At 39.3% G+C, this 27,277-nt stretch overlaps 1 protein-coding gene across 7 annotated transcripts in view; it reads right to left on the bottom strand.

The window, feature by feature from the left end:
* Positions 1 to 27,277, bottom strand: part of ATF7IP (activating transcription factor 7 interacting protein) — a 114,711-nt gene that overhangs the window by 34,502 nt on the left and 52,932 nt on the right. For all 7 annotated transcript variants that reach the window (XR_007768209.1, XR_007768210.1, XM_050915236.1 and 4 more), the window contains exons 2-9: positions 23,073 to 24,133; positions 11,205 to 11,291; positions 7,728 to 7,873; positions 6,402 to 6,539; positions 4,451 to 4,516; positions 3,662 to 3,735; positions 3,063 to 3,151; positions 1,083 to 1,721 (exon numbers count right to left, since the gene is read on the bottom strand). Coding sequence is in view for 5 of the 7 variants with exons in the window: in XM_050915235.1 (XP_050771192.1) it covers positions 1,083 to 1,721; positions 3,063 to 3,151; positions 3,662 to 3,735; positions 4,451 to 4,516; positions 6,402 to 6,539; positions 7,728 to 7,873; positions 11,205 to 11,291; positions 23,073 to 24,133 (2,300 nt within the window). In the remaining 2 variants the exon portion in view is untranslated. The remainder of the gene's footprint in view (positions 1 to 1,082; positions 1,722 to 3,062; positions 3,152 to 3,661; positions 3,736 to 4,450; positions 4,517 to 6,401; positions 6,540 to 7,727; positions 7,874 to 11,204; positions 11,292 to 23,072; positions 24,134 to 27,277) is intronic.

The following is a 27,277-nucleotide window of genomic DNA, read 5'->3' on the forward strand; positions in this document are numbered from 1 at the left end:
TTGAATGTTTAACGTAAACATTTAAATCCAAATTCTCCGTTCTGATTCCTTTTCATTTTAACCAGAGCCTATCAGCAACCGTGCTGGCCGAAAGCAGTGTTTCAATTCTGGTGAGAAAACTACTAGGGTACACACTAAGGATATGTGAACTGTATAAAATGAGACACATTTTTTGGACACATAGGCCCTTCCTTTGGTCACTGTGCCTGATCTGTCATAACCCTTTTTATGTTGTATTAAATCATTATATTAGTTTTAGAGCTAAAAATCAATACAAAGCATGTAACTGTCCAACTCTATGGAAGACATATTTTAACATAGGTAACTTAGAGGTGGGAAAATGAAATAAAACTAGTTCTGATGTCAAGCTCTGCTTGAGTTCATTTTAACATTATATTGTGCCAATGAGAAACTTACTATAATTCCAGCTCACTTAGAAATCTTGAGGGCCTCTTAGAAAAAAATTTTCAAGGTATGTAAAATCAGAAGTGCAGAGAATCATCATGGCATGGCCAAAGATGGAGAGAAAGTATTTTAAAACAGTTAATCTAGATACCGTTATTTGAACATTCATTGTGTTCAGAGACTTCATTTTAAATACAATAAATGTACTTCTTTGGAACTAGGTTAGTATTCAGTTGCGTTTTTTCCCCCCATTTTGTTTACTTTCAAATGTTGTGAAAAATTAAGTTAATGATTATACTTTCCTTTCAGTATGTCTTTGCTTAGAAAGGCAGCCAGATTATTTTGAGAGGCTGTATTAAAAAAAAATACCAAGTTGTTAATGGTAGAATAGGAGTTTCTGACTTTGTGCTAGGAATGATGTAAATCAAGTTCTAAATAAAGCAAAGTTTACAGAGCCACACTGCTGACTCCTTCTAAGGAGAGATTATTTTCAACAATGGCTGAAACACATCTATGACAGAGATGGTTTTGATCCTGACAATTTCAACAGAAAGGCAACCCAGAAGAAACATCTCAGTAAAATACACTAACAAACAAATTTCCACAGGAGTGCAGTTTTGTGTTTCCCTTTGACAACTGTTTTCCTTTCCCAGTGTCAACATTCAAGCATAACTTACCAACTCTGGGCGCTGTAATGGTGGGTGGTTCAATAGGAGCTGTACTACTAAATGCAGAGAGGGGAATCTTCATCTGTAGGGGTGCTCGACTGCTGGTAGCATTATAAAGTCCTGAAGTACCCACTGTGGGCAAAGAAGTCCTTGTGGCCTGGGCAACAGGGTGTGCAGTAGAAACAGCCTGTACTGCCAAGGTTGTGCCTATTGACCCAGCACTGGCTGGAGAGTTCCTTTGAATACCAGGACTGGGCACAGATGGGCTGTTATTTGGTTTAGTTGGGTTAGTTGATGCCAAAGACACTGTAGTTTTGTTAAGGCTACCAACTGTAGGTGAGCTTTGTACGGATATAAATTCAACGTTGCCTGACTGTTGGTTAGTGACCAAAGTCCCTGTGTGGCCTTGCAGGAGCTGAGGCTGGGATGACACTGCAACAGGTACATGCAGGATTACGGGCAAAGACTGCAATGAGACAGACACTGACTGAGCGCTGCCACTGGGCACTTGGTTAGTGCCTACAACCGTAGCTGTGTTAGCTGCGGGAAGAACTGTTGTTGTCAAAGAGCTGGTGGCGGTCACTGGAGTCTGAGGCTTAGGATGTCCACTGACAACTGTCAGAGGAGCAGCAAGACTGGAAGCTGGCACTGCACCAAAAACAAAACAAAACAAAAAATTAAGTGTTTGAACCAAGTGGGAAGTTTCACTCCAACACAACAAATGGAAACGATTTATGATGAGGGTGGTGAGTCACTGGAACAGGTTGTCCGGAGAAGTTGTGAATGCCCTGTCATTGTAAGCGTTCAAAGTCAGGCTGAACAGGGCTTTAAGCAACCTGATCTAGTGAAAGATGTCCCAGCCCATGGCAGGGGGGGTGGACTAGATGATCTTTAAAGGCCCCTTCCAACCCAAACCATTCTATGATTCTATGAAAAATGTGGTATATGATTAACTTTTTTGCAAAGAAAGGCTATAGATACTCTTTTTCTGTTGGAAACTCTGATATTCAGTGGCCAGTTAAAGATACAGTCAATACTGTATTTTTGTTTGAGAAAACTATATATAAATGGCAAAAAATTAAGGTATACAAAGAACTATGACACAAACAGGCTTGAAGAAAGCTCCAAGATTTAACTGTTGAAAACACATGAAATATAGCATTTTAAACACTCATTACAGAAACGGTAGAACAACTCACCCTTCAGAAAACACAGAAAAGAAAAACTAAGTCAGTTATGACTAATTTGCTTTGTATAGGTAGGACCTTGTATGCAGAAGGTTCTACTGAAACCAAGGATTAATGCGTCAGAGAAGATACGCGCTTTTATGCAACAAAATTTCAGGATTAAATCTAAAGATCAGGAGCATAATACACTACAGAAAGCCAGTATATGACTACTATGAGATGATTCTGTGGAAAAGATTCAGCATTCAATATTAGGTAGACTATTTTTAAAACCAAGGATGGTGTGACTACAACGAATGTAATTTAATGGTAGTTTTGATTCTATATTCCCTATAAAATTCTAATCTAGAAATTGATTTTTCAACTTGATTCCCTTAAGAAATGTTGCTTATGACTTCCTTTAGTTCCCCACTCAACTTCTGTAGGCATTAGGTAGAGGGGAAGATATCAGCATCCTACTATGATCAAGTATAAAAAAAAATGGCCTGTGAGCCATGTGTTTCACTTCTCGGCAGCTCAGAGACTGCAAGTTTTGCTGCTATATCCAGCAAGCAGTCTGCTGAAGCATCTAATTACCCACATGTTCTGGCTGGCCAAATCAACACATTTTTTTCCCCTTACCTGGTAAGCACACTACACAAATATAAACTGGAAATGTGGTAGGGAGCTAAAAATAATGATTTTTTGATGCCAAAAAAAAAAAAAGTGATAAAACCCGATTTTGCTCTGTTCAGTTACTTATTTAATGGAAAGCAATAAAACTTTTAAGAAGTGTGTTTATAGTCCATAGGAAGCTTCTTACCTGCATTCACAGGGGCTTGAAAAGTTGCTGGTGTGCTCTCTCCTACATTCCTCTTTGACTCCAGCATCTGCCTCACTGTGCCAGCATTTCTATGGAACAAAGTTTCAGTTAGCCTTTCTCAATGAGCCACATCAGGTATAATTATGAACAGTACAATGATAAAAACCCCCCTTATTTTACAGGTATTCTTTTCATTGAGATTTTCTAGACTCATTTATTTTCTGTCCCCCATGCAAATTAACTTTGGATATTCCCCTACTAAAAAAAAATACAGAATTATTTGTAAATTTTCAAGTGCTTGCACCAAGTTTGCCTTTCACCATGAGAATTTTCCCTTCCGTGAAATTAAACTTCCATTTTTATCCGTTATTTTTTAACCACTGAAACAACACTCATCTCAGTTTACCTAAGAATGGATTCAATACTGTCCATTTATGACTTCTGTGAAAGAAAATCGAATTTTACAATTGAAGAGCAATGAAGGAAAAGGAAGAGCACTTTAATTAAAAAAAGAAAATACAGGGATTATCCATTACATGAGGCATCTCAAGTGTCCTATTGTAAATTTTAACATGGTCACAGTGATGTGGTTTGCTTACCGATATGTTGCATTGTTTGTGTTTGCAGTGTCACTTGCTGCTTTCCCTGGAGACAGAGGCGCATTTGGCGAAGTCTACAAAAAAAACCAAAAAACAAAACAAAACAAAAAAGAAAAAGCCGTAACAAAACAATCATAAGTCAGCTTGCAAACTTATGCTTTCACTATATGTCATATTCATTTATTTCTGTGTAAGATATACATTTTCTGGAGCCAACACTGCAGGAGAACTTGACATGTTTTACAACCCCCCCAAAACCTCCTTGGTCCTACCTGCCTCCCTCTCCTACATCGTCCCTTTTTATAAGTCTCTTGCCTTCAGGTTTTTATAGCATGAGAATAAAAATTTCTTCTTGAACATTAATGGACTTTTAGCTTCAACTTCTTCACAGTAATTAATCCAAAATATTCATTCTAGACACAGAGAAATACTATTGTTTGTATCCATTCCTCTCCTCTCCCCCCTCCACCCCCAAAATCAAGGTACTGGGATTCGCTCTTATTTACTCTGTATTCTTCATATTGAAGTAAATTAGATTTACTTACATACGGTTTAAGGTGCTTTCACACTAATAATGCCTAAAGAACCTTCTGTGCAAATCAGAATTACATAACAGATGTTAAAAGACTATTCTTTCATATCACTGTCTTTAACCAAACAAGACAAACCTACTTTGTGAACGCATTGAACAACCAGGTCACATCTTTCTGCATATAAAATATCTTTATTTTTCAACACAAGGTTTAGGCTAACTCAGAAAAAAAAAAATGTAACAAATCTAGTTCTTACTTCCTGTCTTTTCTTCAAGTCCTCCCTGGCTGCTCCAAACCGCTTTGTCAATCTAGCAATTTTAGCCTAAATGGGAAGAAGATGAAAACAAACAAACAAACAAAACCATAAATATCCTCCCCAAGAACCATCAAAGAAATTTCAGAAACTAAAGCATATATAATTAAGACATCAAGTCAAAGGCTATTTTCATATCAGGGGAAATTATTCTTCCTTGAAATACAGTACAACTATATTACTTCAGAGCACCAGAAAGACACACATGCGTATCACAATCAAGATATCTTAGAGACAACTTGAATTATTTTCCTTCCTATTCACAACTGCACAAACAGAATCCATCTTGCAGAGGTTCACACAATACTCTGCATGAATGAAAGCAACTGAAAGCATCTGACTGTTTTAATGCCTTATGTACCAACCATATTGAAAAATGCACCCCTTTTTGCCTTTCATGTTATCTACTCTTACCCCATTTATCCTCTTTCTCCCTCTCACTGATATACTACACATCACACACACACCTTACTGTCAGCTTTGTTCTACTCTATTTGATGTTCAGGTGTCAGGTTCATTACCTTCTTAAGCACCATTCTTACATCTCGTCTTTTAATTCTTGTGCTTCCCTCAATATACTATTTGGTGACCACTCCTTCTGTAATTACCTCAGCATTACAACATCCTAATTTACCCTGTCTAGGTTGCAGTTCTGATGGCTGACTTACTCTGGAGGCAGTAGCTGTGCCACTTGTTCTAAGCAGGCACCTTTTCTTCCCCCCCCCCCCCCCCGAAAGAAGAGTTAAATTCTTTTTACAAACTCCTGAAAACACTAGGTTAGCACTACAAGAATGGAAGTTTTTAAAAAATCAGCGAGTTTCATATACCATGATTTCAGAACTTCTTACCTAAAAGGAGCTGGTCCATGCAGAAACCTCACCTCTTTCACATTTTTACAAAGAAACATGACAGGCTACAATTATATTCTGCCTTTAATTACATTTATATTTCAATTTCTGTTATCTTTTACAACGTAGAGGTGTTTTGGAGCACCTTGCATAATACAACCATGTAAGCTTAGACTGCGAGTATATTAACATCAACACATTCACAGCCTTATATGATGTTATTAATTTGACACTGTATCAGTATCTTTAGCCATCAACTAAACAAGTATACTGAAGGTGACTTAGATAGCACTTAACAAAAAGTCAACATAAAATGTGTGGGGCAGCGAGGAGGAAGAGTTATGTAGTACGAAGTGGTGTGGCAAACTCCATACTTTTTTTAACGTTAAAAGTAAAATGGCCTTATTGTTTGAGTTTGTTATGACATAAGCTTTTAATTGTCTTGTCTCTTCAAAATTCTTTGGTTTTTGTGATGTTCCTCACGTCACCACTACGTACACAATTTCTATAAAGAATGCAAGAAAGCACACTGCATTCAACACTAGCTATTTGTTTCCTTGCTAGAACATCATTATTTAGTTTCTGGGGAAATAACATGGATAAGCATCATGTGATGTTTCTTTGTTTGAACATTCTACAAAGTCCAGAGCTATTGTCCTCTCCTTTCTGCACTTTTCTGTTTCTAAGCAAATTTCTGGCTTCATAGAGGCATTAGATATTTTCATACTTAACATTTATTTGAAGGATGTCTAAATGGAACAGAAGAGTGGAAAAGCAGTTCACTAACAGCTAATGAATCAGTCTGCCAGAAGGAAGATTTGCTTTGGGTTTTTTTGACGATTAATTGGTTGCTTTCTTCTTTCTCAATAGGGAAATAGATTTTTACAACTCAAAAGCAACATTAGTATTTGCTGCTTCCCCCCCCCCACACCTTGTGGAGTCAAAATGGCATCCCTACTGACAACTACAGGAGACTTACTACTAAATGTTGAGGAACTTATTTTTAAATTTGACTCTAGTATGCAGTTCAACACACCAACACTCACCTGTAGTTCAGTAAGCACAGTTTTATGCCTCTTGTTACATTCTACTTTCTCTATTCGGGTTTTCAGGTCCGCCAGAGTCTTGTCAAATACAGCACACTGTAAAGCAGTAAGTTTTTCTTCTAACAGTCTCTGGATAACCTGCAAAATTATTGTAAAAAAAAAAAAGAAAAATAACAATGCATTCCCAGAATTTGGGAGACCGTCTATAAAAATAGTCTCAACTCTTAGTAAGTATCCTGCTACGAACAGAACAATGACAATGGTTGTGCCCTGTCAATCAAATAGATCTACAGTCACCAATAAGCATGTGGTTGCACAGCTAAGAAAAGTTTCTACATCTATTTTGGCAAATACAAATGGTCCCTCTTTGCCATTAATTCAAGACATTAATTTCATTGCAGTATAAGTGTATAAAACTTTATTACATATAAAAAGAACCTTAACAGAAGATATTTTCATGAAGTGCTGTGTTTACACAAATTAATTTTTCCTCTTACTTTTCTGTTCTTGAGAGGGACACTGGCATTCAAAGAACAGAAACTAAAGACATTCAACAAAACTTTATTTCTGAGATGCATTTTCCCCTAGCAGAAATGCCCTGCGCTACTTTTCTTGCAGAAGCTAAAAATGGAAAAAGAAGAGACTGATTTCCACAAAGTTTACTTGATACACTTACTATTTAAATTTTTTCTCCCTCCTTTACCTATTGCAGTGCAAAAATTTTTCTTAGGAAACAAAAATAAACAAGCAACAAACACGGTTCAGTTTTCTGCATTCTACATTAATGAAGTTACAACATGTACTAGCTAACTAACTAATGGAAGAAGGGCACTTTTTTTTTTTTTTCTTCAAGACCATAGGTTTCTTCACATGCCAATGGTGCAATGAGGCAATTAACAGCTGTATAAAAATCTGCAAAACACTATGTCGATTGCACTCTTGTTTGGAGACAGACTTTCTTTAAAGCTAGGCACACAATAAAGTGCACCACATATAAACCTTTACCACATTGAAATACCTCCTTTACTAAGATTCTCCATCTATAGTCACGTGAGACTTAAGAGTTTAAATATTTAACACATTTCAAATGTAACTCTTGCAGTATAGTTTTCAAATGATATTTGGTCTCTTCTAAAAAGTAGGGTTATATAGGACTTTATATGAATTAAGCCACCTTTGTTATTTGAATTACATCCATTTTCAATCACAAAAAAGAGAAAGTGTTTGGGGGGGCAGGGATTGTGTGGGAAAGGATAGCTAATTCAAAGATGGTAAGACAAGTGACAGGTCTGTGTTTGCCATCTTTGCTCTGCACCTCGATTTTACCTTTTGTAATTTTTGGTCAACATCTTTTCTGGCTGTAATTTTTACTTGGAGTTCTGCTTCATAATCTTCTCCTGTGTACCGACGACGTTTAGAATGAACACTGTCCATGTCCTCAGATTTGGAACGCTTTCTCCTTGACACTTCACCTGGAACAATTAGATACAACTGCTCGTGAGGAACCTTGGAAAAAACAGGTATCTGCAGAATGCCGTGATTATTATGAAGTTTCATTTGTCCCCAGTTTAGGCTTTTTCATTCTAAACCAGGAAGAATGCCTTTGGAAAAACAAGATGTTTGATGACATCAAAGCAGAACAACAGTCCTTTTGGTCTCTGTACATTGCTGCCCTGTTAGCGAGTTCTGCTTTGTGAGTCACCAAACCACTGCCTCAAATGCAAAATGGCTATAGTACCACCATTCCCTTCTCCAGGACTTGCCTCCAGTTCTTCCTGCTCCTATCAGTACCATCCTATAATGAAACATGGCTTCTGAGAAGCAAAACAAAATCCTTTTCTGAAAAAGGAATCCTCTTCTCAGGATTCCAGGCAAATAAAACTACATCTCATTCTGCCTGTGTCAGCAATGAACTTTTTTCTACCTGCCATGAAGTTTTAAGCTGTACCTCCAATCCCTGACTGAAAAAAACATTCAAATCTTTCTCTTACTTCTTGGGTAAGAAGGAAAGTAAAAATGTAACAGAAGAACTGGCTCAAAACAGAACTATATTATAAAAGTCATTTTCATCACAGCGATAAAGCACAAAGAACCAAAAAGACCTCATTCACTGCTCCAGCTCCTGGCACTGCATCCTCTAGAGATCCACATATTAAAAAAACAAGCCTAGGTAAATTATCAGGAAGGGAAGCTACAGAGCATACTGTGGGTACCTGACCACCATCAAAACACCAAAGACCACAGCCCCCAACCCCTCCACCCCAAACCTGAGGATGATACAGAAAGACAGAATTAGTAGTACATCAATGAAGATTCACTGGAGACTGAAACAGCGTAACAAATAGTTGCTTTCCACTGCCTTTTTTTCTTTTACTTGTATTACATACACTCTGTGAGTTGTACTTCTAACTTCACAAATTTCTTATACTCTGATTTTTTGATGGTTAGATTTCTGATGGTTTCAGTCTGATCTGATTTTCTGATGGTTTCTGATTTTTGAGAGTTGCACTAAAAATGCACTAATGTACTAAAAATTATTAAAAGGTAGTATTTTAAAATCTGCATGACAACCTAGATTATTTTTAAAAGTTTGTGAAAGTGTAGATCCTCAAATTTTACTTAAGTTTTATAGGGCCACAGGGCTTTTCATACACATTTGCACAATGCTGAATATTTGCAAGCAATATAAATGTTTAAGGTACGAGTTTTTCATTTTTTTTTTTTCAGAATGACAGTAACCAGTGGAAAATGAAGGAAAAAAAAAAAGAGCTACATCTCCAGCTTTCTTCCATTCATCAGAAAAACTTGTAGAAATAAAATAAAAAAAAAAAAATCTGAATAGTTAGAACACTACTCCCAGACTAGTGAAGACAAGTTTATTAGGATCTTCCATACAACTCTTTCCTACTCCGAGTCAGTCTCTTTAGAAAAAGCCTAACCACTGAAGAGTACAACAAGTAGTTTGTAACATGCAAGAGCTACTTACATATTTAACAGAACATGTTTAATGTTCAGGTAATTTGTTCTGAAGCAGATGCTACACCTAATTTTACTGCAGTTAGATTCTCATTGAAGAGCTTCAGGGTGTTTCCTACTAGTGAAAAAGATATCTAAAGGAGGCTGTGACTTCTAGGAAACTCTAGCAGCTTCTAATGAGCTGCGTTAGGTGTTCTTCATCAAAGGGTGCTCTGTGCTTATGGTCCAGCTGATTCCTTATGGAGTCTCAAACACCCTTTCAGCAGGTACTAGGGAGAAGCCTATATTACTGCTGGGCCTAGAGTACAGATCCCAGAGAGCAGCTAACACAGGACTTTGCACAGTGGGGTGCATGGAAGGGGGATGGTCCCTGCACTCAGTAATGGTGGTGATGTGACACATGGTATGGTTTCCAGCAGCCACTGGAACAACTCTCCTGGTAATGTCAGAGCCTCCACCCAGACTGAGCTATTTTGGGGGAAGATATGGCTTTGCAAGTCTTGGGCTGCAGGGATTATCTAGGGCCTCCCATTCTGGCTGAGGCTATGGCAGAGGAAGATGACCTTCCTGGCTACAGAAGGTGCAAACTAGTGGGAGAGCTATGCTGCCAAGTTAAAGGAGCTATGGGAGGAGGTCAGGGGATGGCACAGCATCAGAATGATGAGAAACAGATTGACTGGATATACTCCAAGATCCTGCAGCCTCAAGAACTGCAACCCCCAGCTGTACCAAAGGAGGTACAGTCAGAGCCTGAGCTTATCCAGATGGGAAATGGAGACTCCCATGATGACGAAGGCTGGAAGCACCAGGACAGCAGCTCCCGCTCTGCCTGCAGATGTACAGGACAACGACAGATTTGGTTCAGTGCCCTCATAGCAGATATGGGGCTGGGAGCTGTGCCCAGTGAAATGTCTGAACTGGCTAAGCCTGAGCCATGCAGTACCACCACATATTAGTAGCAAGTGACTCCCTGCCTGCAGGGGATGGAGGCCCCCATCTGCTAGGGACAGGTGACCTAGGAGAAAGATAAAGGCTCTATGTAGGTGGGAACAGGGTCAGGAAAGCCAAAGCTCACCTTATGCTGAATCTGGTGAGGGACATGAAGGGCAACAAGAATGGCTTCTACCAGTATACCAGCAGCAAAAGGAAAACTAGGGAAAATGCGTCCCCCCCTGCTGAATGAGGCACGGGAGCAAGTGACAACATCCTTGGCTGCCTGATGAAGAGTATTGCCAGCAGGCTGAAGGAGGTAATTATTCCCCTCTAATCAGCGCTGTGAGACTGAACCTTGAGTCTTGTGTCCAGTTCTGGGCTTCTAAATACAAGACAGACATGAGCACACTGGAGAGAGTTCAGTGTAGGGCCACCAAGATGTTTTACAAACTGGAGCGTCCGTCATATGAGGAAATGACAGCTGGCATTGTTCAACTGGAGAAGGCGGTTAGGGGAGATTTTATAATGTGTGTAAATTACCTGATGGGTAGAGAGTGCAAAAAGACAGATCAAGACTCTTAGTGAGTACCAGTGAAAGGACAAGAGAAATGGATGCAAATTGATATACAGGAAATCCCATTCAAACATATCAAAACTTTTTTACCGTGAGGGTGGTCAAACACTGGAAGTGGAACACTGGAAGGTTGTGGAGTTTCCATCTGTGGAGATACTCAAAACCTGTCTGGACATGGTTCTGAGCAAACTGCTCTAGTTGACCTGGTTTTGAGCAGGGGGGCTGGACTAGATAATCTCCAAAGATCCCTTCCAACCTCGAAGATTCTGTGTTTCTAACACGTGCCACCAGTGAAGCACAATAGTTTTAACATTGCATACTTCTCTCTGTGTGTTTCTCCTCTTCTTTGTGGGCCTCTTCTCCTTCTTTATCCTTCTCACTCTCCTTTCTCTCCTCCTCCACCTCTTCTACAAACAGAAGAAAAAAACCCCACGTGTTACTTATGTTGACCTACAAAAGTCTCGTAAGAGTCCCATTTTGACTAGTGAACTTAGAATACTTACAAAAAACCATGTTGGGGAAGGCAAGAGAAGTAAGTATGACACAGAGGGAGTGCAGAGATGAAAAAAATCAGAGAATACCTTCAGAGCAAAAAGTTGAACTACCACACAACACAGTAAGATTCACTTCTGGATTTGCTTAGCTTTAAAATCAACAGAATGCCTCAAAGTTAGCTCTGAAATGAAACGATGTATTTTTAATGAAGTTCTCAATAAATTATTTTAGTTTATTTTTCACCTAGGAAAAAAGTATAAAAATCTCAGTAACAAAATACTAATATGTTTATTTATTTACAATTGGCAAATTCACCCATAATCTTTATGGTAGAAAAGGCCTAGATTCTTCTTTTCTTAACAAATACAAATTTTCATTTAAATTTTCTTCCTAATACAAACTATCACAATTTAAGACTAGTCATTTAAAACTCTACAGTTTAGGAAATTCTTAAATAAACAAAAACCTGAAATAACACCCCCAAATGCACACAGGTTAAAATGAAAAATGCTAAGACTTCCTGAAAACTTTTATTATATGTTCCATGAACTTGCATTATGTGTTTCATACAGGCTGTATTTGCCACCTCCTGTGCTTGCTAGATACAATATAAAACTATTAAGATTACATTAAAATCTATCCAGAATATAACAGAACAAGTCAGCACTGTTATGCACATCTTGATCTGTACACTTCTCCAATTTCCTATTTTCATTTTGTTATTACAGCAGAGTTTACTAGCTTTTTCAGAGAAAGTTCTGGCTGTAAAGATATGCTTGATGCTCTCTTAACACTAAATGTAACGTCTATTACGAAAAACATTTGAATAATTTTAAGTAAGTCGCCTAATAAATCAGAAAAAGGAAGGAGTCAGAAAACAAAAAAACAAAATTCTGAGATTCTTCATTTTGTTAATTTATGCAAGAAATAATATTCATACCACATAAATTCTTTAAAACCAATCTGATTTATTTTTAAGGTAATAAAGTGGCATAGTGCCTATCCCACCTGCTTTTTAAGACTTATAGATAAGCTTCATTTATTTGTTATCAATACAACAGGACTCATTTCCCTAAGAATCTAAATGAGAGCCATTAAGTTCAAGAGCACTTTTTCCACAATTTACAGATTTTAATATTCAACTGAAAGATACAAATATTCCATGGAAAGATACACATACCTAGAATGTCTTTAAAAGTATGCTACAAGTTTCAAAGCTGAAGTTTTGAGTTCTATGTAGAGAACAAAGTAATTTCAGGGACAAGGAAGTCCCTTCCTTACAAACTTCCACCACTCTGTGAACAAATTTAGCTTGTTTAATTAAAAGTGGTTTAAACACAATGCCCAGCTAAACCTCTCTAGTTAAGAAGGCTCGAACCATAATACAGAGATAATTTGGCTATCAGCTTATTTTTCACTGATAAGCTGCGATCTTGTTATCCTGATGCTAGAAAGGCAGAAGCAATGAATGCAATCCTTAAAAAAATTTGATTATATCATTAAGTTATCACTGTATTTATCACACAGTCATCTTAAGTCATGCTATTTGCTGTGAATCTGAACACAAAGGTGTTCGGGGTTTTTTTTACTGGGTGTTTGCCTGTCACTAAACAGTTGAAAATACCTTTTCATTTCTACAGCTGCAAACATTTAGATCTGCTTAGTGACTGACTGAATGCATATTTGGATGTCAGTTCTGCCAAAATATACATATAAATGGAAATAAAAATAACGACTAAGCTTAAGTGCATCTGAACAGTATTTGCAAGTGTGCTGGTTTCGGCTGGGATAGTTAATTTTCGTCTTAGTAGCTGGTACAGTGCTGTGTTTTGGATTTAGTGTAAGAATAATGTTGATAACAAAAACTAAAACATCAGTGTGTTAAGTAGCACTTATCCTAAGTTAAGGATTTTTCAGTTTCCCATGCTCTGCCAGCAAGCAGGTGTGCAAGAAGCTGGGAGGGAGCATAGCCAGGGCAGCTGACCCAAACTAGCCAAAAGGATATTCCATACCATAGAACATCACGCTCAGTATATAAACTGGGGGGAGCTGGCCAGGAGGGGCGGATCACTGCTCGGGCATCGGTCAGTGGGTGGTGAGCAATAACATTGTGCATCACTTGTCTTTTCTTGGGTGTTATTTCTCCCTCTTTTTTTTGTTACATACCTTTTCATTAATATTATATTTTTTAATTATTATTGTTGTTGTTATTATTATATTTTATTTTACTTTAGTTGTTAAACTGTTCTTATCTCAATCCATGAGGTTTACTTCTTTTTTTTGATTCTCCTCCCCATCCCACTGGGAGGGGGGAAGGAGTGAGTGAGCAGCTGCGTGGTGCTTAGTTGCTGGCTGGGGTTAAACCACGACAGCAAGTTACTCTGGACTGCACAGTCATACTCTCACTATTCCATAATCCTGTAACTGCAACATTCTCCTTATATATTGGCTGGAACTGATGTGCACAGACAGCAATCATAGAAAGGCTATGCTTTTGTACTTTCTTAAGTAGTGAATCCTTGATCAAACTCTACCCAAAAGTTATTATAAAACAGAAATACAGATTTTTTTCCCATGAAACATGACAGGATTTGACTGTTTTTGTTTAGGAAGAAATCATAGATTCATCTATTTTCAAAGGAATCATCATGATCTAGACAAGCTGGAGAAATGGGATGACAAATGCTTTATGATATTCAACAAGGACAAATACAAAAAGTTCTGCACCTGGGAAGGGAGAACCCTCGCAATGACACAGGCTAGGGCCCGCATGGCTGGGGAGCAGCTCTGCTTTGAGGACTCACATAGACAGCAAGCAAAGCATGAGCCAACAGCATGCCCTGGCAGCAAAGGAGGTCCACAGCATCCTGAACTGCATTTACAGGAACAGAGCCAGTATCATAGGAAGTGGTTATTGCCCTTTACTTGGCACTCGTCATGCCATCTCTTGGTAAGGAGCAAGAGACTGCTAAGGGGATGGGGAACATGACCTGTAGGAGAGGCTGAGGGAGCTGCACTTGTTCAGCATGGAAAAGACAAATCTTAATGAGGACTTAAAAACAGCTTTCCAATACCTGGAAGGGGGCTTTTGAGAAGATGGAGCCAGACTCACTGTAAAGGTGCATAGCAAAGGATAAGAGACAACATGTGTAAGCAGAAACAAGAGATTCCAACTGATAGAAAAACATTTCCAACATGAAGAGAGTAACTGGAACAGGTTACCCAGAGAGGTCATCCAGGCTTCATCAGTGGAAGTTTTCGAGACCTAACTGGATAAAGTTCTGAGCTACCTTGTCTAATCTCATAGCTGACCCTACTTTGAGCAGGAGATTGGACTAGAGACCTCTTGAGGTCCCTCCCAACCCGAACTACTCTATTATTTGGTCACAACTCCTCCTGCCTATCATAATATATATTTAAAAAAATAATTATCAAGTGATTCAAACCAAAGCACAATATTCTCTTCTTTAGTTATTTATTACATTTTTAGTTGAAAAAAAATCCATAAAGGACTTAAAGATTATAACTGATGAAACCAACATCCATTAATCGGTCCTCCAAAGCCTGTCAGACAGAAGTGTGCCTCATTTCTGTTTGCAAAATTCAGTGGATCAAAAATGCATCAGTTGTGTCTTTGTCTGCTACATTAAAGAAACCTCCTTCCACCATATATTCAGCTCCCATTTGCTGATATTACAGACCCCCTTAATCTTCTATTGGATGAACAAAACTTATGTTCTTTTAAGCTTTCCAGTATAAAGTTTGTTTCCCAAATGCCGAAATATTTTTTCAGCAACTCTCTGAAAGCCTTCCATTATCCCTTTTTGAAGTAAAAACCAGAAATACAAATATTATTGCAGACAAGTGGTTTCATCGGTGCACAACTTATTTTCCTGTTTGTGAATTCAAGAATTTTGACAGCTACTTCTGTCACAACACAGGAACAAAAGTTCATGTTTAGTTGTTTATCTGCCATTCACATGCTCTGAAGTTCTCTTCAAACACTACTTTCTAGAAGACAAGCTGTATTCTTTTAAATGTTAACTGCACTCTTTATTCTTAAAAGGTTGTACTTGGGTGTGCTGCTTGACTTCAGATGCCCTTAACAAAGATCAGTAACAAGTAAGTTCTCTTTCAAACTATCCCTGGAGGGCATGAAATGCCATTGCTGTAGAGAAGCCTAGAATCAAGGTGTCCAGAATGCACTCAAACTGCTAGCAATTCTGAGAAAGACAGACTTCAGATTTGCTTTGGCAGACATACTCACCTGGTCAAACTTGAGAGCATACAGATTAGGTAAGAGAAAGAACATAGCAACAGCTGCACTAGGTAAAACCAACAGTTCACCTAATCCAGGATCCTATCTCCAACACTTTCATGTCAACAGTTGATGATCAAGTAGGGAAGAATATAAGGAGGAGAAAAGAACATACACAGTCCCAGAAAACTTCCTCAGCTTTCTGAAAAATTGCTGGTGGAAGACGAACAGAGCCTTAGGGTTTCTGTGCTTGATAGCCCTCAAAAAAATTCCTCTTCCACAGAGGACGAATGTAGGTAAACTTTTAGCAGTCACAGTGTTGCTAGCAAGGAGCTCCCCGGTTCTCCACATGGAGAACCATCTCTTCTTCCACGCTTTGATCCTGCCTCTCACTTTTTTCCTTTCCTCCACTTGATACATGAGGTTCTTGTAGAGGAAAAGACAGCAAATATCCATTCTCCATACCACTTACCATTTACAGATCTTTGTCACATCTCTCCTCCATCTCTTTTTTCAGGCTGAAAGATCCTACTCTAAAACATAGTCCATCCTTGTCTAAAAGTTCTCTCTCTGATCTCAGTCAGAAAGTGAAGAAGCTGTAGGAGAAGATGAGCTGACTGTGTAGAATGGATAGAGTCTGGATAAACTACAACCCTGCACAGACAAAAACCCAAGCCCCACAGTGCAAGGAAACAGGGACAGCTAGAGGCTATACTCAAAATAGTAACAAAGAGATTTTCAAAACGGAGCAGCCTGTGACCTCCAGCAACAGAATGAAGACTCCCTCTCTACCTGCAAATCTGCAGTTACTGAACAGGTATAGCACTGATGGATCACATTAAGAGGAAAATCTTCTATTAATGGAAGCAGAGCCAGCTGAGTCTGAACCAACCACCTGCATAAAGGAGAGACTGGCGATAGACACCAGGGACTCTCTCCCACAGGAGGTACCCACCGAGCAACCTCGCCTGATGCCTCAAGACATTAGCTGCTTGGTGAGGGCCTGGATCCCCAATGTTGCAAAGAGGCTACCAAGGCTCATCTGGTCCTCAACCTATTACCTCTTACTGCTTATCCACATGGGCACCAACAATACTACCAGAAGCAATTCTAAGCATACCAAGAGTGACAATGGATCTCTGCAGAAAAGGATGAAGGGCACACAAGGGCACAAGGTGGCATTATCACCAATCCTCCCAATGAACTGGGACAAAAAAAAGCTCTAGTAAGAGTGCACGCATCCAGAAGGTCAACACCTGGCTGAATGACACCTTTCACTGTAGTAATCTCTGATGATCAAGAATTACTGAGCAGGGACTGAATCCATGTGACAAAACTTAACAAGAGTTCTGCAAGCAGGCTTGCTAACCTAATGAAGAAGACCTGAAATGAGGCATGGTAGGGAATGGTTGTCATAACCTGAAGCTGAGGTATGGGAGGCAGCAAGGAAACATTTGGGGAACAGCATGACAAGGAAGGTGCTTGCTTGTCCTTTGTGAAAGCATCGTGACTCAGGGTTCATCATCTCAAGTATCTGTAAACAAATGAACGCAGCACAAGAAACAAGAGGAATTACTAGTTCCTACACAACTGCAAAATTATGATTTGGATTAGAGAGACATAGTGGGATAGCTGATATGACTACAGCATTGCTACAGATGAACATAGTCTCTTCAGGAAAGACAGGCTGGAAAGGGTGAGGAGTGGTGGTGCTTTATGCAGAGGAGTGCCCAGACATTTGCCATAGGACAGGTGATGAGCCAGTCAAGTGCTTTTGGGCAAGGAAAAGGCGGCAAAGCAACATGGGCAATGTTGTGCCAGGCACTCACCACAGACTACTTGATCAAGGAAAGAAAGTCAATAGAGCCATCTCACACAATCGCAGGCCTCAGGACTGACTCACGGGTGTACTTTAACTGGAAAGGCTATATGATTGGGCACAATTCAAGTGGTTTCTGGAGTGTGCTGAAGACAATTTCTTGACACGGGCAATTGATGAGTGAACTAGGGGAGATGCTCTGTTGGGTTTGTTATTCACAAACAACAAAGAACTGGTCTGGGACATGAAGGTCAAGAGTAGGTTCACCTGCAGCAATCATGAGACTGTGGAATTAAAAATCCTGCAAGAAGTCAGCAGGACGAATACCATTACAGTCCTTGCCCTCAGGACAGCAGATTTCACCTTATTCAGGACCTACTTGGTAGTATCCCAAAGGGAGCTGCCCTGCAAAGCACAAGGACCCAGGAGAGCTGGTTGTTGAACTTCAAGGACAGCTTCCTTAAAGCATGAGAGGAGTTCATTTCAATGTGCAGCATGTAGAGCCAGCTAGGAAGAAAGCCAGCATGGGTGAACAGGGATCTGACAGAGCTCCAATGTAAAAAAGAATCACACAGGAGGAGGAAGTAAGAGGAATACAGGGACATTGTCCAGCTGTGCAGGAACGGAATAAGAAAAGCCAAAGCTCAACTGGAATTGAAGGCAGTGAGAGATGTGAAGGGTAAGAAGGGCTTCTGTAACTACAATGGCAGGAAAGGAAGACTAAGGAAAATTGTGGGGCCACTGCTCATTGGAGCAGGCAACCTAATGACTGAGGACATGGAAAATGCTGAGGTACTCAACTTTTCTGTCTCCATTTTTCACTGGCAAGTTTCCCTCCTAAGTTCCTGAGGGAGAGACCCTGGCAGAGTCTGCAGAAGTGAAGTGCTAGCCACAGTCAAGGAGATAGAGCTAGGGCACACTTAAGCCAGGTGGATATAGAGAAGTCCACAGGAAGAGATGAGATGTACCCAAGAGTGCTGAGGGAGGCAGGCTGCTGGCATTGTGAGGCCCCTCTCTACCATCTTCATGGCAACCAAGGGAAGCTCCTGATGACTGGAAAAAGGGAAACATCACAGTCATCTTCAAGACAGCCAAGGAGGATGATTCAGGGAAACTACAGGCTGGTTGGCCTCACTTGACATCTTGGGGAGGTTATGGAAAAAAATCCTCATAGGAAGCCATTGCCAGGCACACAAAGGAGAGGAAGGTGACTGGGAGTAGTCAGCTTGGATTTAGTACGGGCAAATCGTGCCTGACAGAGCTGGTAGCTTTTTACGATGGGCTCAAAGAACTGGCATCAGTGGTATATAGTCCAGCTGGTGGCTTAGCACTAGAGGCAATCCTCAGGGATCCATACTGGGCTGATGCAGTTTATCGTATCTACTAATGACCCAGACCTGTGGGCAGGAGATCACACTTGGCAAGTTTGCAGATACAAACTGGGGGGGAGTGGTAAATATTCTGCAGGGCATAGCTGCTATTCAGAGGCACACTGGCAGGTTGGAAAAAATGGGCTAACACAAAGTGCAGCAACTGCAAATGCAAAGTCCTGCCTCTGGGATAGAATAACCCTATGCAGTAGGACAGGCTGGAGGTTGACTGGCTAGAACGTAACTTTGTAGAACAGGGCCTTGATTCCTGGTGGAAAACAATTTGAACATTAGTCAGCAGTGTGAAAAAAGTTCAATAGCATTTCAGGCTGTATTAATAAGAAATGTGTCCAGCAGGATAAGGGAAGTGATTCTCCTTTGTTCAGCACTTGAGAAACGCCCATCTGGAGCATTACGTCCGGTTTTTGGATCCCCAGTACTAGAAAGGCACTGACAAAACCACAGCAAGTCCAGCAGATGGTCACCAGAAAGGTCAAGGGGATGAAGTACACGCTATATGACGAGCAGATGACAGAACCAGCTTTGCTCAGCCTTAACAAGTGAAGACTAATTGGAGATTGTATCGCTGCCTTCCATTACATAATGGGAGGGCAGAGAGAAGATGGAGCCACTACTCTTTTAAGGTGCACAGCAACAGGACAGGCGGCAATGGACACAAGTTGGAAAACAGAAGATTCCAACTAAGCACAAAGTTTTTCACTGTTGAGGTTGGTTAAATATTAGGCTACCCAAGAAGAAGTTGTGGTATATCCATCCTTGGAGATGCACAAAAGTAAACTACCAAGGTCGTTGAGCCATCTGATATAAACTGGACCTGCTTTGAGTAGGAGGTTGGAATAAAGACCATCAGAGGGTTGAATTAAAATTACTCTGCAATTCCATCATCTTCCCTGTTGCTCTTTCATGTACCTTTTCCAGTTCTGTGACATCTTCTTTGATATGGGGAGGCGGAAGGAAACAGAATTACACAAAACATTTAAGAGCTTGGTGTCCCACAGTGAAGTTTTCCTCAATTTCTTCATTTATTCCCAGCATTCTTTATTTGCTTTCTTCAACTGCTACTGTATCAATGTTTTCACAAAACTACCTACTATAATCCTGGAAAATCGTTCTTGAGTGGTGAGTCAGTTCTATCTTCCTATCAAGTTATGAATATTTTCATACTCATCTGTACCACTTTGTAGTTAACCACAATGAGTTTCATCTGCCATTTTTATACCCGTCATTCAGCATTGTAAGATTCTTCTACAGCTCTTCATAGTATCATCAGCAAACTGTCAACTGGCTAGGCACCCTTCATTTTAGGTAAATTATTAATTCTGTTGCACAGCACAGTCTCTGGAACAGATCACTTGTAGATTTACTTTCCACTCTTCAAATGATTATTTCCTCCATGAGGACTTTCCATCTTATCTGAAGACAGTTCAGTTTCCAAAAGTTCTTGGTAAGAAAGCATTTATGTTTGGATATCCAAAAGAATTCAAATACATCAATCAGGTCTTCCTTGTCATGTGCTTGTTTACTTACCTGAAAAGCTCCAAGGTTTTCTAATGTATGATCTTCCATTACAAAAATCTTAAGTGTCAACATAGCTATTATATTTACTAATTCTACCTGAGAAAAAGATTCTATTAATCTGCCCATTTGAAGAAAGTCTTCTAGCACCATTCTTTACATCGTTGTTTAGCCATGCTGGTTTTCATCTGGGCTTTTTGAAAACTGTACTTTTTAATTGAGCAGCTTGCACCTGTGCCTCAAATATGGCACCTTCAAATGATCTCCACGCCATCTCCACAGATTTAATTCTCACAGACTTGTTCCAAAAGTTAATCTTTATCTTTGTGTCGGGTTTGTGTGGCAGGGGTTTGTGTAGCGGGGGAGGGGCTACAGGGGTGGCTCTTGTGAGAAGCTGCTAGAAGCTTCCCTGGCTCCAAGTCAGACCTGCCACTGGCCAAGGCTGAGCCAATCAGCAACGGTGGTAGCGCCTCTGTGATAGCGTATTTAAGAAAGGGGAAAGACTGCTGAAAAGGAGAAGAGGAGCTACAGCGAGGAGAGGAGTGGGATGTGAAAGAAACAACCATGCAGACACCAAGGTCAGTGCAGAAGGAGAGGGAGGAGGTGCACCAAAGCAGAGATTCCCCTGCAGCCCATGGAGGACCCCACGCCGGAGCAGGTGGCTGGGTCCAGAGAAGGCCGTGACTCCGTGGGAAAGCCCATGCTGGAGCAGTTCGTGGAGGACTACGGCCTGTGGAAAGGACTCGCATTGGTGAAACTCGTAGGGGGCTGACCCCTGTGAGAGGGACCCCATGCTGGAGCAGAAGAAGAACGTGAGGAGTCCTCCGCCCGAGAACGAAGGAGTGGCAGAGACAATGTGTGATGAACTGACGGGTTGCCCCCATTCCCGTCCCCCTGCGCTGCTGTGGGGGGAGGAGGTAGAGGAATCGGGAGCAAAACTGAGCCTGGGAAGAAGGGAGGGGTGGGGGGAAAGGTGTGTTTTTAAGATACGGTTTACTTCTCATTATCCTACTCTGATTTGATTGGTAACAAATTAAATTGATTTCTTTTTCCCCAAGTCGAGTCTGTTTTGCCTGTGACCATAACTGGTGAGTGATCCCTCCGTGTCCTTGTCTCGACTCACGAGCCGTTTGTTGTACTAATATTGATACTAATATTAATATTTAATATTCACTTCTGTCTTTTTGTTCCAGAGCAAAATCTCCTCTGTGACCACAGTGTGTTTTCTCATTGGGTAAGATGAAAAAAGCAACCCTGATACTCTAATTTCATTCATCTCCAATGAAAGAACCCTTAAACTGCGGTAAGAACAAGGATGATCAATTTATTTGTAATGTACATCTTATAAAAGGGACTCATAACACACTACAATTTTGACACAAGTACACACAATGTTCTTTCTCCCTGCCACTCCCCACCTCCAAATAGTTTCTGGAAGACTTCAATTGCACAACAATGGTATCACTTTTGCAATCTCAGTGCAATACCTAACACCTAAATAAGATCCTTAGAAGAAACTATGGAACCTACCTTTTCTCTGTTTAGCTGGCATAAATTTACAAGTAAATACCAGAAAAGAAGGAAGAGTCTGAAACATGGCTGAAGAGGCATATTCTTAACTCCGTTTCTCTAGTTGTTTAGATATGGAAGACTCAGAATGCCATCACACATTAGTGAAAGACACAATTTCATCATTAGTGAAACAAGAGTTGAGAAACTATGGTAACGAACTTCCCAGAGACTGAAAGACACCTGAATCTTGTTTAATCTATGGAATTCCTACCCAGTCAAGCATGTTTAAACACATTTGGGTTAGCATGGTCTTCATTTCATAAAAAGCTATACAATGGGGGGGGAAAGGGAAAAAATAAACCCCAAGATCAGTTGAAACAACAGCTTTCTTAATAACAGATAAAAGAGCAGTGTCAACTTATCTGTAAATTATTCACCTGTTTTATTTTCAGAAGTGCAATAGTATGACAACAAATGCCCTATGTCAAAGTAATAAATATGCTTACAAAACTGTATGACAATAATAGAGGACATCCATTCAGTTTAAAAATAAACTGATATCCATTAAAAAAATCTTCTGCTAACTACATGAAGAAACTAAAGTACCAGCTTCCTAAACTTAATGCTTTCAAATGTTAATCAGCTGGCATAGTGAGTTAAATGAGTAAAAGCTATATGGCATGAAAACCATACATGACTTGCGCTTTTTCATAAAACCTTTCCAATACTGTCTTTTGGTGAAAAAAAAAGAAATTTGAAACAAATGGGACTCATGGCATGCCTGGATTACCAGCATGTTTCCATTCTTACTATTTATTTGCACGTTAAAGAAAGCTGAAATCCTTTCTTCCCCTCAACAACAGTAAATGAACACATTTCTCTTCCCACAAATCTTTCTGTTCCATGTCTGGCAATTACTAATCTTTCCTCTTCTTCCACCCACCACCCCACCCCAGTTTGCAAAGAGTATGAGAAAAAAACCCAAACCAAACCATATCTTGAAGATGACAGGTTTTTGGTGTTACTTTCATTTTTTCTGGGCCTCAGATTCCATACTGGAAAATTGTGAGACTACGTAACACAGAATTGGTCGGTAAGACTGCCTTTTTGACTTAGAAACGTGTCACAAGCATGTCATTCTAAGACATGAACAAAATCCCAGACTTGAATCAAAACTACCAATTTATAAAATTCTTACCTGGAAGACTTGACTTGTTTGGTAGTATCATTTCAGCACGTTCCTCCTTCTCGTCGCAGGGATCCTCTTCATCAGACAGTACTAAGAAAGCCTCTTTTGGCAGACTTTCATTGCTTTCCTGCTTGGATGGTGAACCCAAAGAGTTGTCTATTTTCTCTTCTAAATCTGGGACTGTGTCATCCACTGGAAGCAGAGAACTTTTAGAAAAACAGCTCAGTTCATCTTCAGCAGGGGCTAGTTTTTCCAAAATGGGAATAATTTCGTCTGTTTCCATAGAGTTAGTATTGTCCAAGATACTTTCACTTGGCTCATCTATTGTCTTCTGAACAGTGGTTTCTGAAAGACCTGCAGTGCCGTCTCGTTTGTCCTTTGGTTCCTGGTCAGCTTCCATACTGCTAGAGATGGCTTCTTCTCCAACAGCATCTTCAACAGTTATTTCTTCAGTCCTCTTTTCCTCACCAGATGAATCGGAATTAATAGTTAAGTCATTTGTTTCTCCCTTCTCTTCAGAAGAGTCACTAATATCACAGACTGATTTACTTTCACCTTCTGAAGGGATGTCACACTCTCTTTGGTCCAAATGATCTTTTGTATTATTTTCTTCATGGAAGTTATCTTTATTGCTACCAAGCACTCCATTTTCAGCCTCACAAGCTAAAGCAGTATCAGTATCTTTATCTTGCTCAGGAGTAACACTCTGTGGAGACAGTGTTAGAGGTTTGGGTTCTATGTCATTGACTATGTTCCCTGCCCTACTTTCGGGGCTTTTGGCTTCACTAATTTCATCAGAAGCTCTTCTTCCTTCTTCAGAGTTAACACACAAGTCCACTAGGCCATTAACTTCCCTCTTGTCCTCCATACAGTCTGTATTGCTTAAAGGAGAATTTAAATCAGAATCTCCATTCTCATGCTTTCCATTTAACAGTTTAACTTCAGTTGTCTTCAACAGCTCCTCTTTAACCTTATAGACAGCTTCAAGTTGTTGTCGATCACTTACTCTCATTGTTTTTCGTGCCTTAAAGACTTTTTTCTGAGGTTCATCTGCATTATCCATCTTGACCCTTAAAAAAAAGTTCAGAAAGAATCGTGAAGGTAACAATTTATTATCATCATATTACAGTGTTCCTAAGAAAGACTGAAGCATTTAGCACATTTTAAAGCAAACCAGTTTAACTGTATCTACAAAAACAGAGAAACACCTGACAACACACTTAAATTCTGTCCTCAGAAAAAGTGAATAGAAGTTTCTATGTATGCTGTACAAACATGTGTATGTAAAGATCACTGAGATCACAATGTAACATGTAGCAATACTCTGACTACACATTTTAGACCAGTTGTCTCGTATTATTATAGCAAAGCCACATAATGAGGTTTTGTAGCTAGAAACAGATATTGTGTAAGAGCCAGCAGCCTCTCTCTCGTAAAAAAGTAAGAAATATTCTTGGTCCATCAGTTTACATTTATTTTGTCGTTCTAAAACTATGTAATTTCACAAGTTTCAAAAAGAATTAACAACTAGGGTAAACGACAAGATTTTTATATCAAGTAACTTTTAAGAAAACTTCAATATATTGAAAGAATTTCTGAATGTGTCATTAAGATACTTTTTCCTTCTGTATAGATGTCATGGTTTAACCCCAGCCAGCAACTAAGCACCACGCAGCCGCTTCCCCCTCCCAGTAGGACGGGGGGGAGGTAAAACTCGTGGGTTGAGATAAGAACAGTTTAATAAGTAAAATAAAATACACTATTAATTAATAATAGTAATGAAAAGGAATATAACAACAACAAAAAAGAGAAATAACACCCAATAAAAAACAAGTGATGCACAATGCAAATTGCTCACCACCCGCTGACCGATGCCCAAACAGCGATCCGCCCCTCCTGGCCAACTCCCCCCAGTTTATATACTAGGCATGACGTTCTATGGTGTGGAATACCCCTTTGGCTAGTTCGGGTCAGCTGCCCTGGCTATGCTCCCTTCCCAGCTTCTTGTACACCTGCTTGCTGGCAGAGCACGGGAGACTGAAAAGTCCTTGGCTTAAGATAAGCGCTACTTAGCAACAACTAAAACATCAGTGTGTTATGAACATTATTGTCACACCAAATCCAAAACAAGCACTGTACCAGCTACTAAGAAGAAAATTAACTCTATCCCAGCTGAAACCAGGACAATAGATAAAACAGACCTTCATCCTCCATATTTATACAACGGTTAACTGAACTTGGGTTTTTAGAGCACTTTCATTCAATCTGCGATAATATTTTACTAAGACCATTTGTACTCATTAAAAACTACCGGTTTTGTAGCTCCTTTTAGAAAAATTTCCTTTTTCAAGGAAAACTGATGTTTTTGCCCTCCATATAATTTTATTCATTCCATCCACCCATGCAAATATTAAGAAAAATAAGAATGTTAATATATAAAAAATTTAAGACAAATAATGTTTGAAAATCTACTTTATCAAATCAATAAATGGCATTAAATCCAGCATTACTTAAGAAGTTACAATAATTTTGTTGCATTTCAACAAAATCTTATTTCATTTGTTTCCATTAAACAAAACAAAAAAATCCATAGAGATTTTTAAACTATATTTTCCCCCCATGTGGTCTTGTTTTAGGACCCAGTTTTAAAGGATTAGATATGATAATATTCTTCAGAAGCAGAAAGCTGTTAAGAAACTTGTTATATCCAAAATGAAACTCAGCAACTAAAATCTTGAATCAGCTGATGCTAACCAATTTAGCTCTACTGAAGCTACTACACCATCATAAGTTACTCCTGTCTAGCATGTGGCTTTTCTTAAGTTTCTCAAAACATGTAAAAATTCACTTGGGTAACAGTAGTTAAAAGATATTACAGCAAGTAGAAAAAACAAAGAAAATAAATCAGGCAGTTATCTCTATGAATTCTATTTTATTTTTTCCACAAGCACCAGACAAGCAAATGTTTATACCATTGATACAGCAGAATTACTACACAAAGGATGCCTTTTAAATATTTAGTACAGTTCATTTTGCATCTTCCCCAATCCACTTTTATTCACAGAGCTAAGAGATTCATCAATAAACTGCATTTTGTCTTTTCAGGTGGGGTATAAAATTTTTTTGATTTTTTGATTAAAAAAAGCAGGACTATCGCCAACACTAGCTCAGATCAGCGATGGTTTTGTACAACCAAGTTGTAAAATTCACAAAACAGATTCCACAGCCGCTAAGTAACAGTTTGGCTCCGCCCTCTTTGTAACCAACCTTGCCTACAAGTTTTATTTAGGCAGCCGTAAGATTGCCCTTTAGCCTTCTCTTCAGTGGACTGAAGTTGTCAAGCTCCCTCAGCATCTCATTGTAGGTCACATGCTTCAGGCTTCTACCATTTTGATAGTCCTCTGCTGGATCCTTCCTAGTTTACTTAGAACAGTTTGTTTATGAAGGAAATTATTCAACATTTATGCATTGCCCAATTAGAATATTCTACAGTAAGATATGAATATATATTCTAAGGAACAGTATGAATTCAACTATCAAGACAAACTCTAAACCTTAAAATCATGACATACCTTACAATTATGAGGCTTCTTTCACATTTAGTTAACATGACCTGACAAAAACATGGGCAAAATAGAAAGCAATATGATAAAAAAAGAAAAAAAAAAAGATTTTTTTTTTTCCCCTGTTTGGCATTTCCTATTAACATAACATTGAGAATCCCTTCCACTTTATTTCTGTTCTTTTCTACATGACAATCTAGAATCCTTGTATCTGAGTAACTGATGGTGCTTATGTAACACTTTGATTCACACCTCAGGAATAGATGAACAAAACTTCACAAAAGGCTGTATCAGCTCTATTTACAGACTCTCAATAATACCATTAAGACATGAAATTTTGCTAGTCTGAACTAGATCTTCTGAACAGGATTGTCTATTACTGCATTGCCACTAGTGGGAGCAAAATATAACACCTATAGAAACACTGATCTGAAACATCAGTTTACTTGTTTTTAGAAAACGTTCTCATCACATAACCATTTCCAGTCAGATGAAATATGAACTCCAGGTGAGCTGTTAATGTCCTTCCACAGCTGTCTACATGCTAAATACAGTATCTTCATATTCCTCCAGAAGAGAATACATTTAACACAGTAATTCTAGTCCTGAAGTTAGCAGATGCATATAAAAATCTCTAGTATTTCAGAAATG

This window comes from Gymnogyps californianus, chromosome 1 (assembly GCF_018139145.2).
Source record: "Gymnogyps californianus isolate 813 chromosome 1, ASM1813914v2, whole genome shotgun sequence".
NCBI classification, from domain to species: Eukaryota; Metazoa; Chordata; class Aves; order Accipitriformes; family Cathartidae; genus Gymnogyps; species Gymnogyps californianus.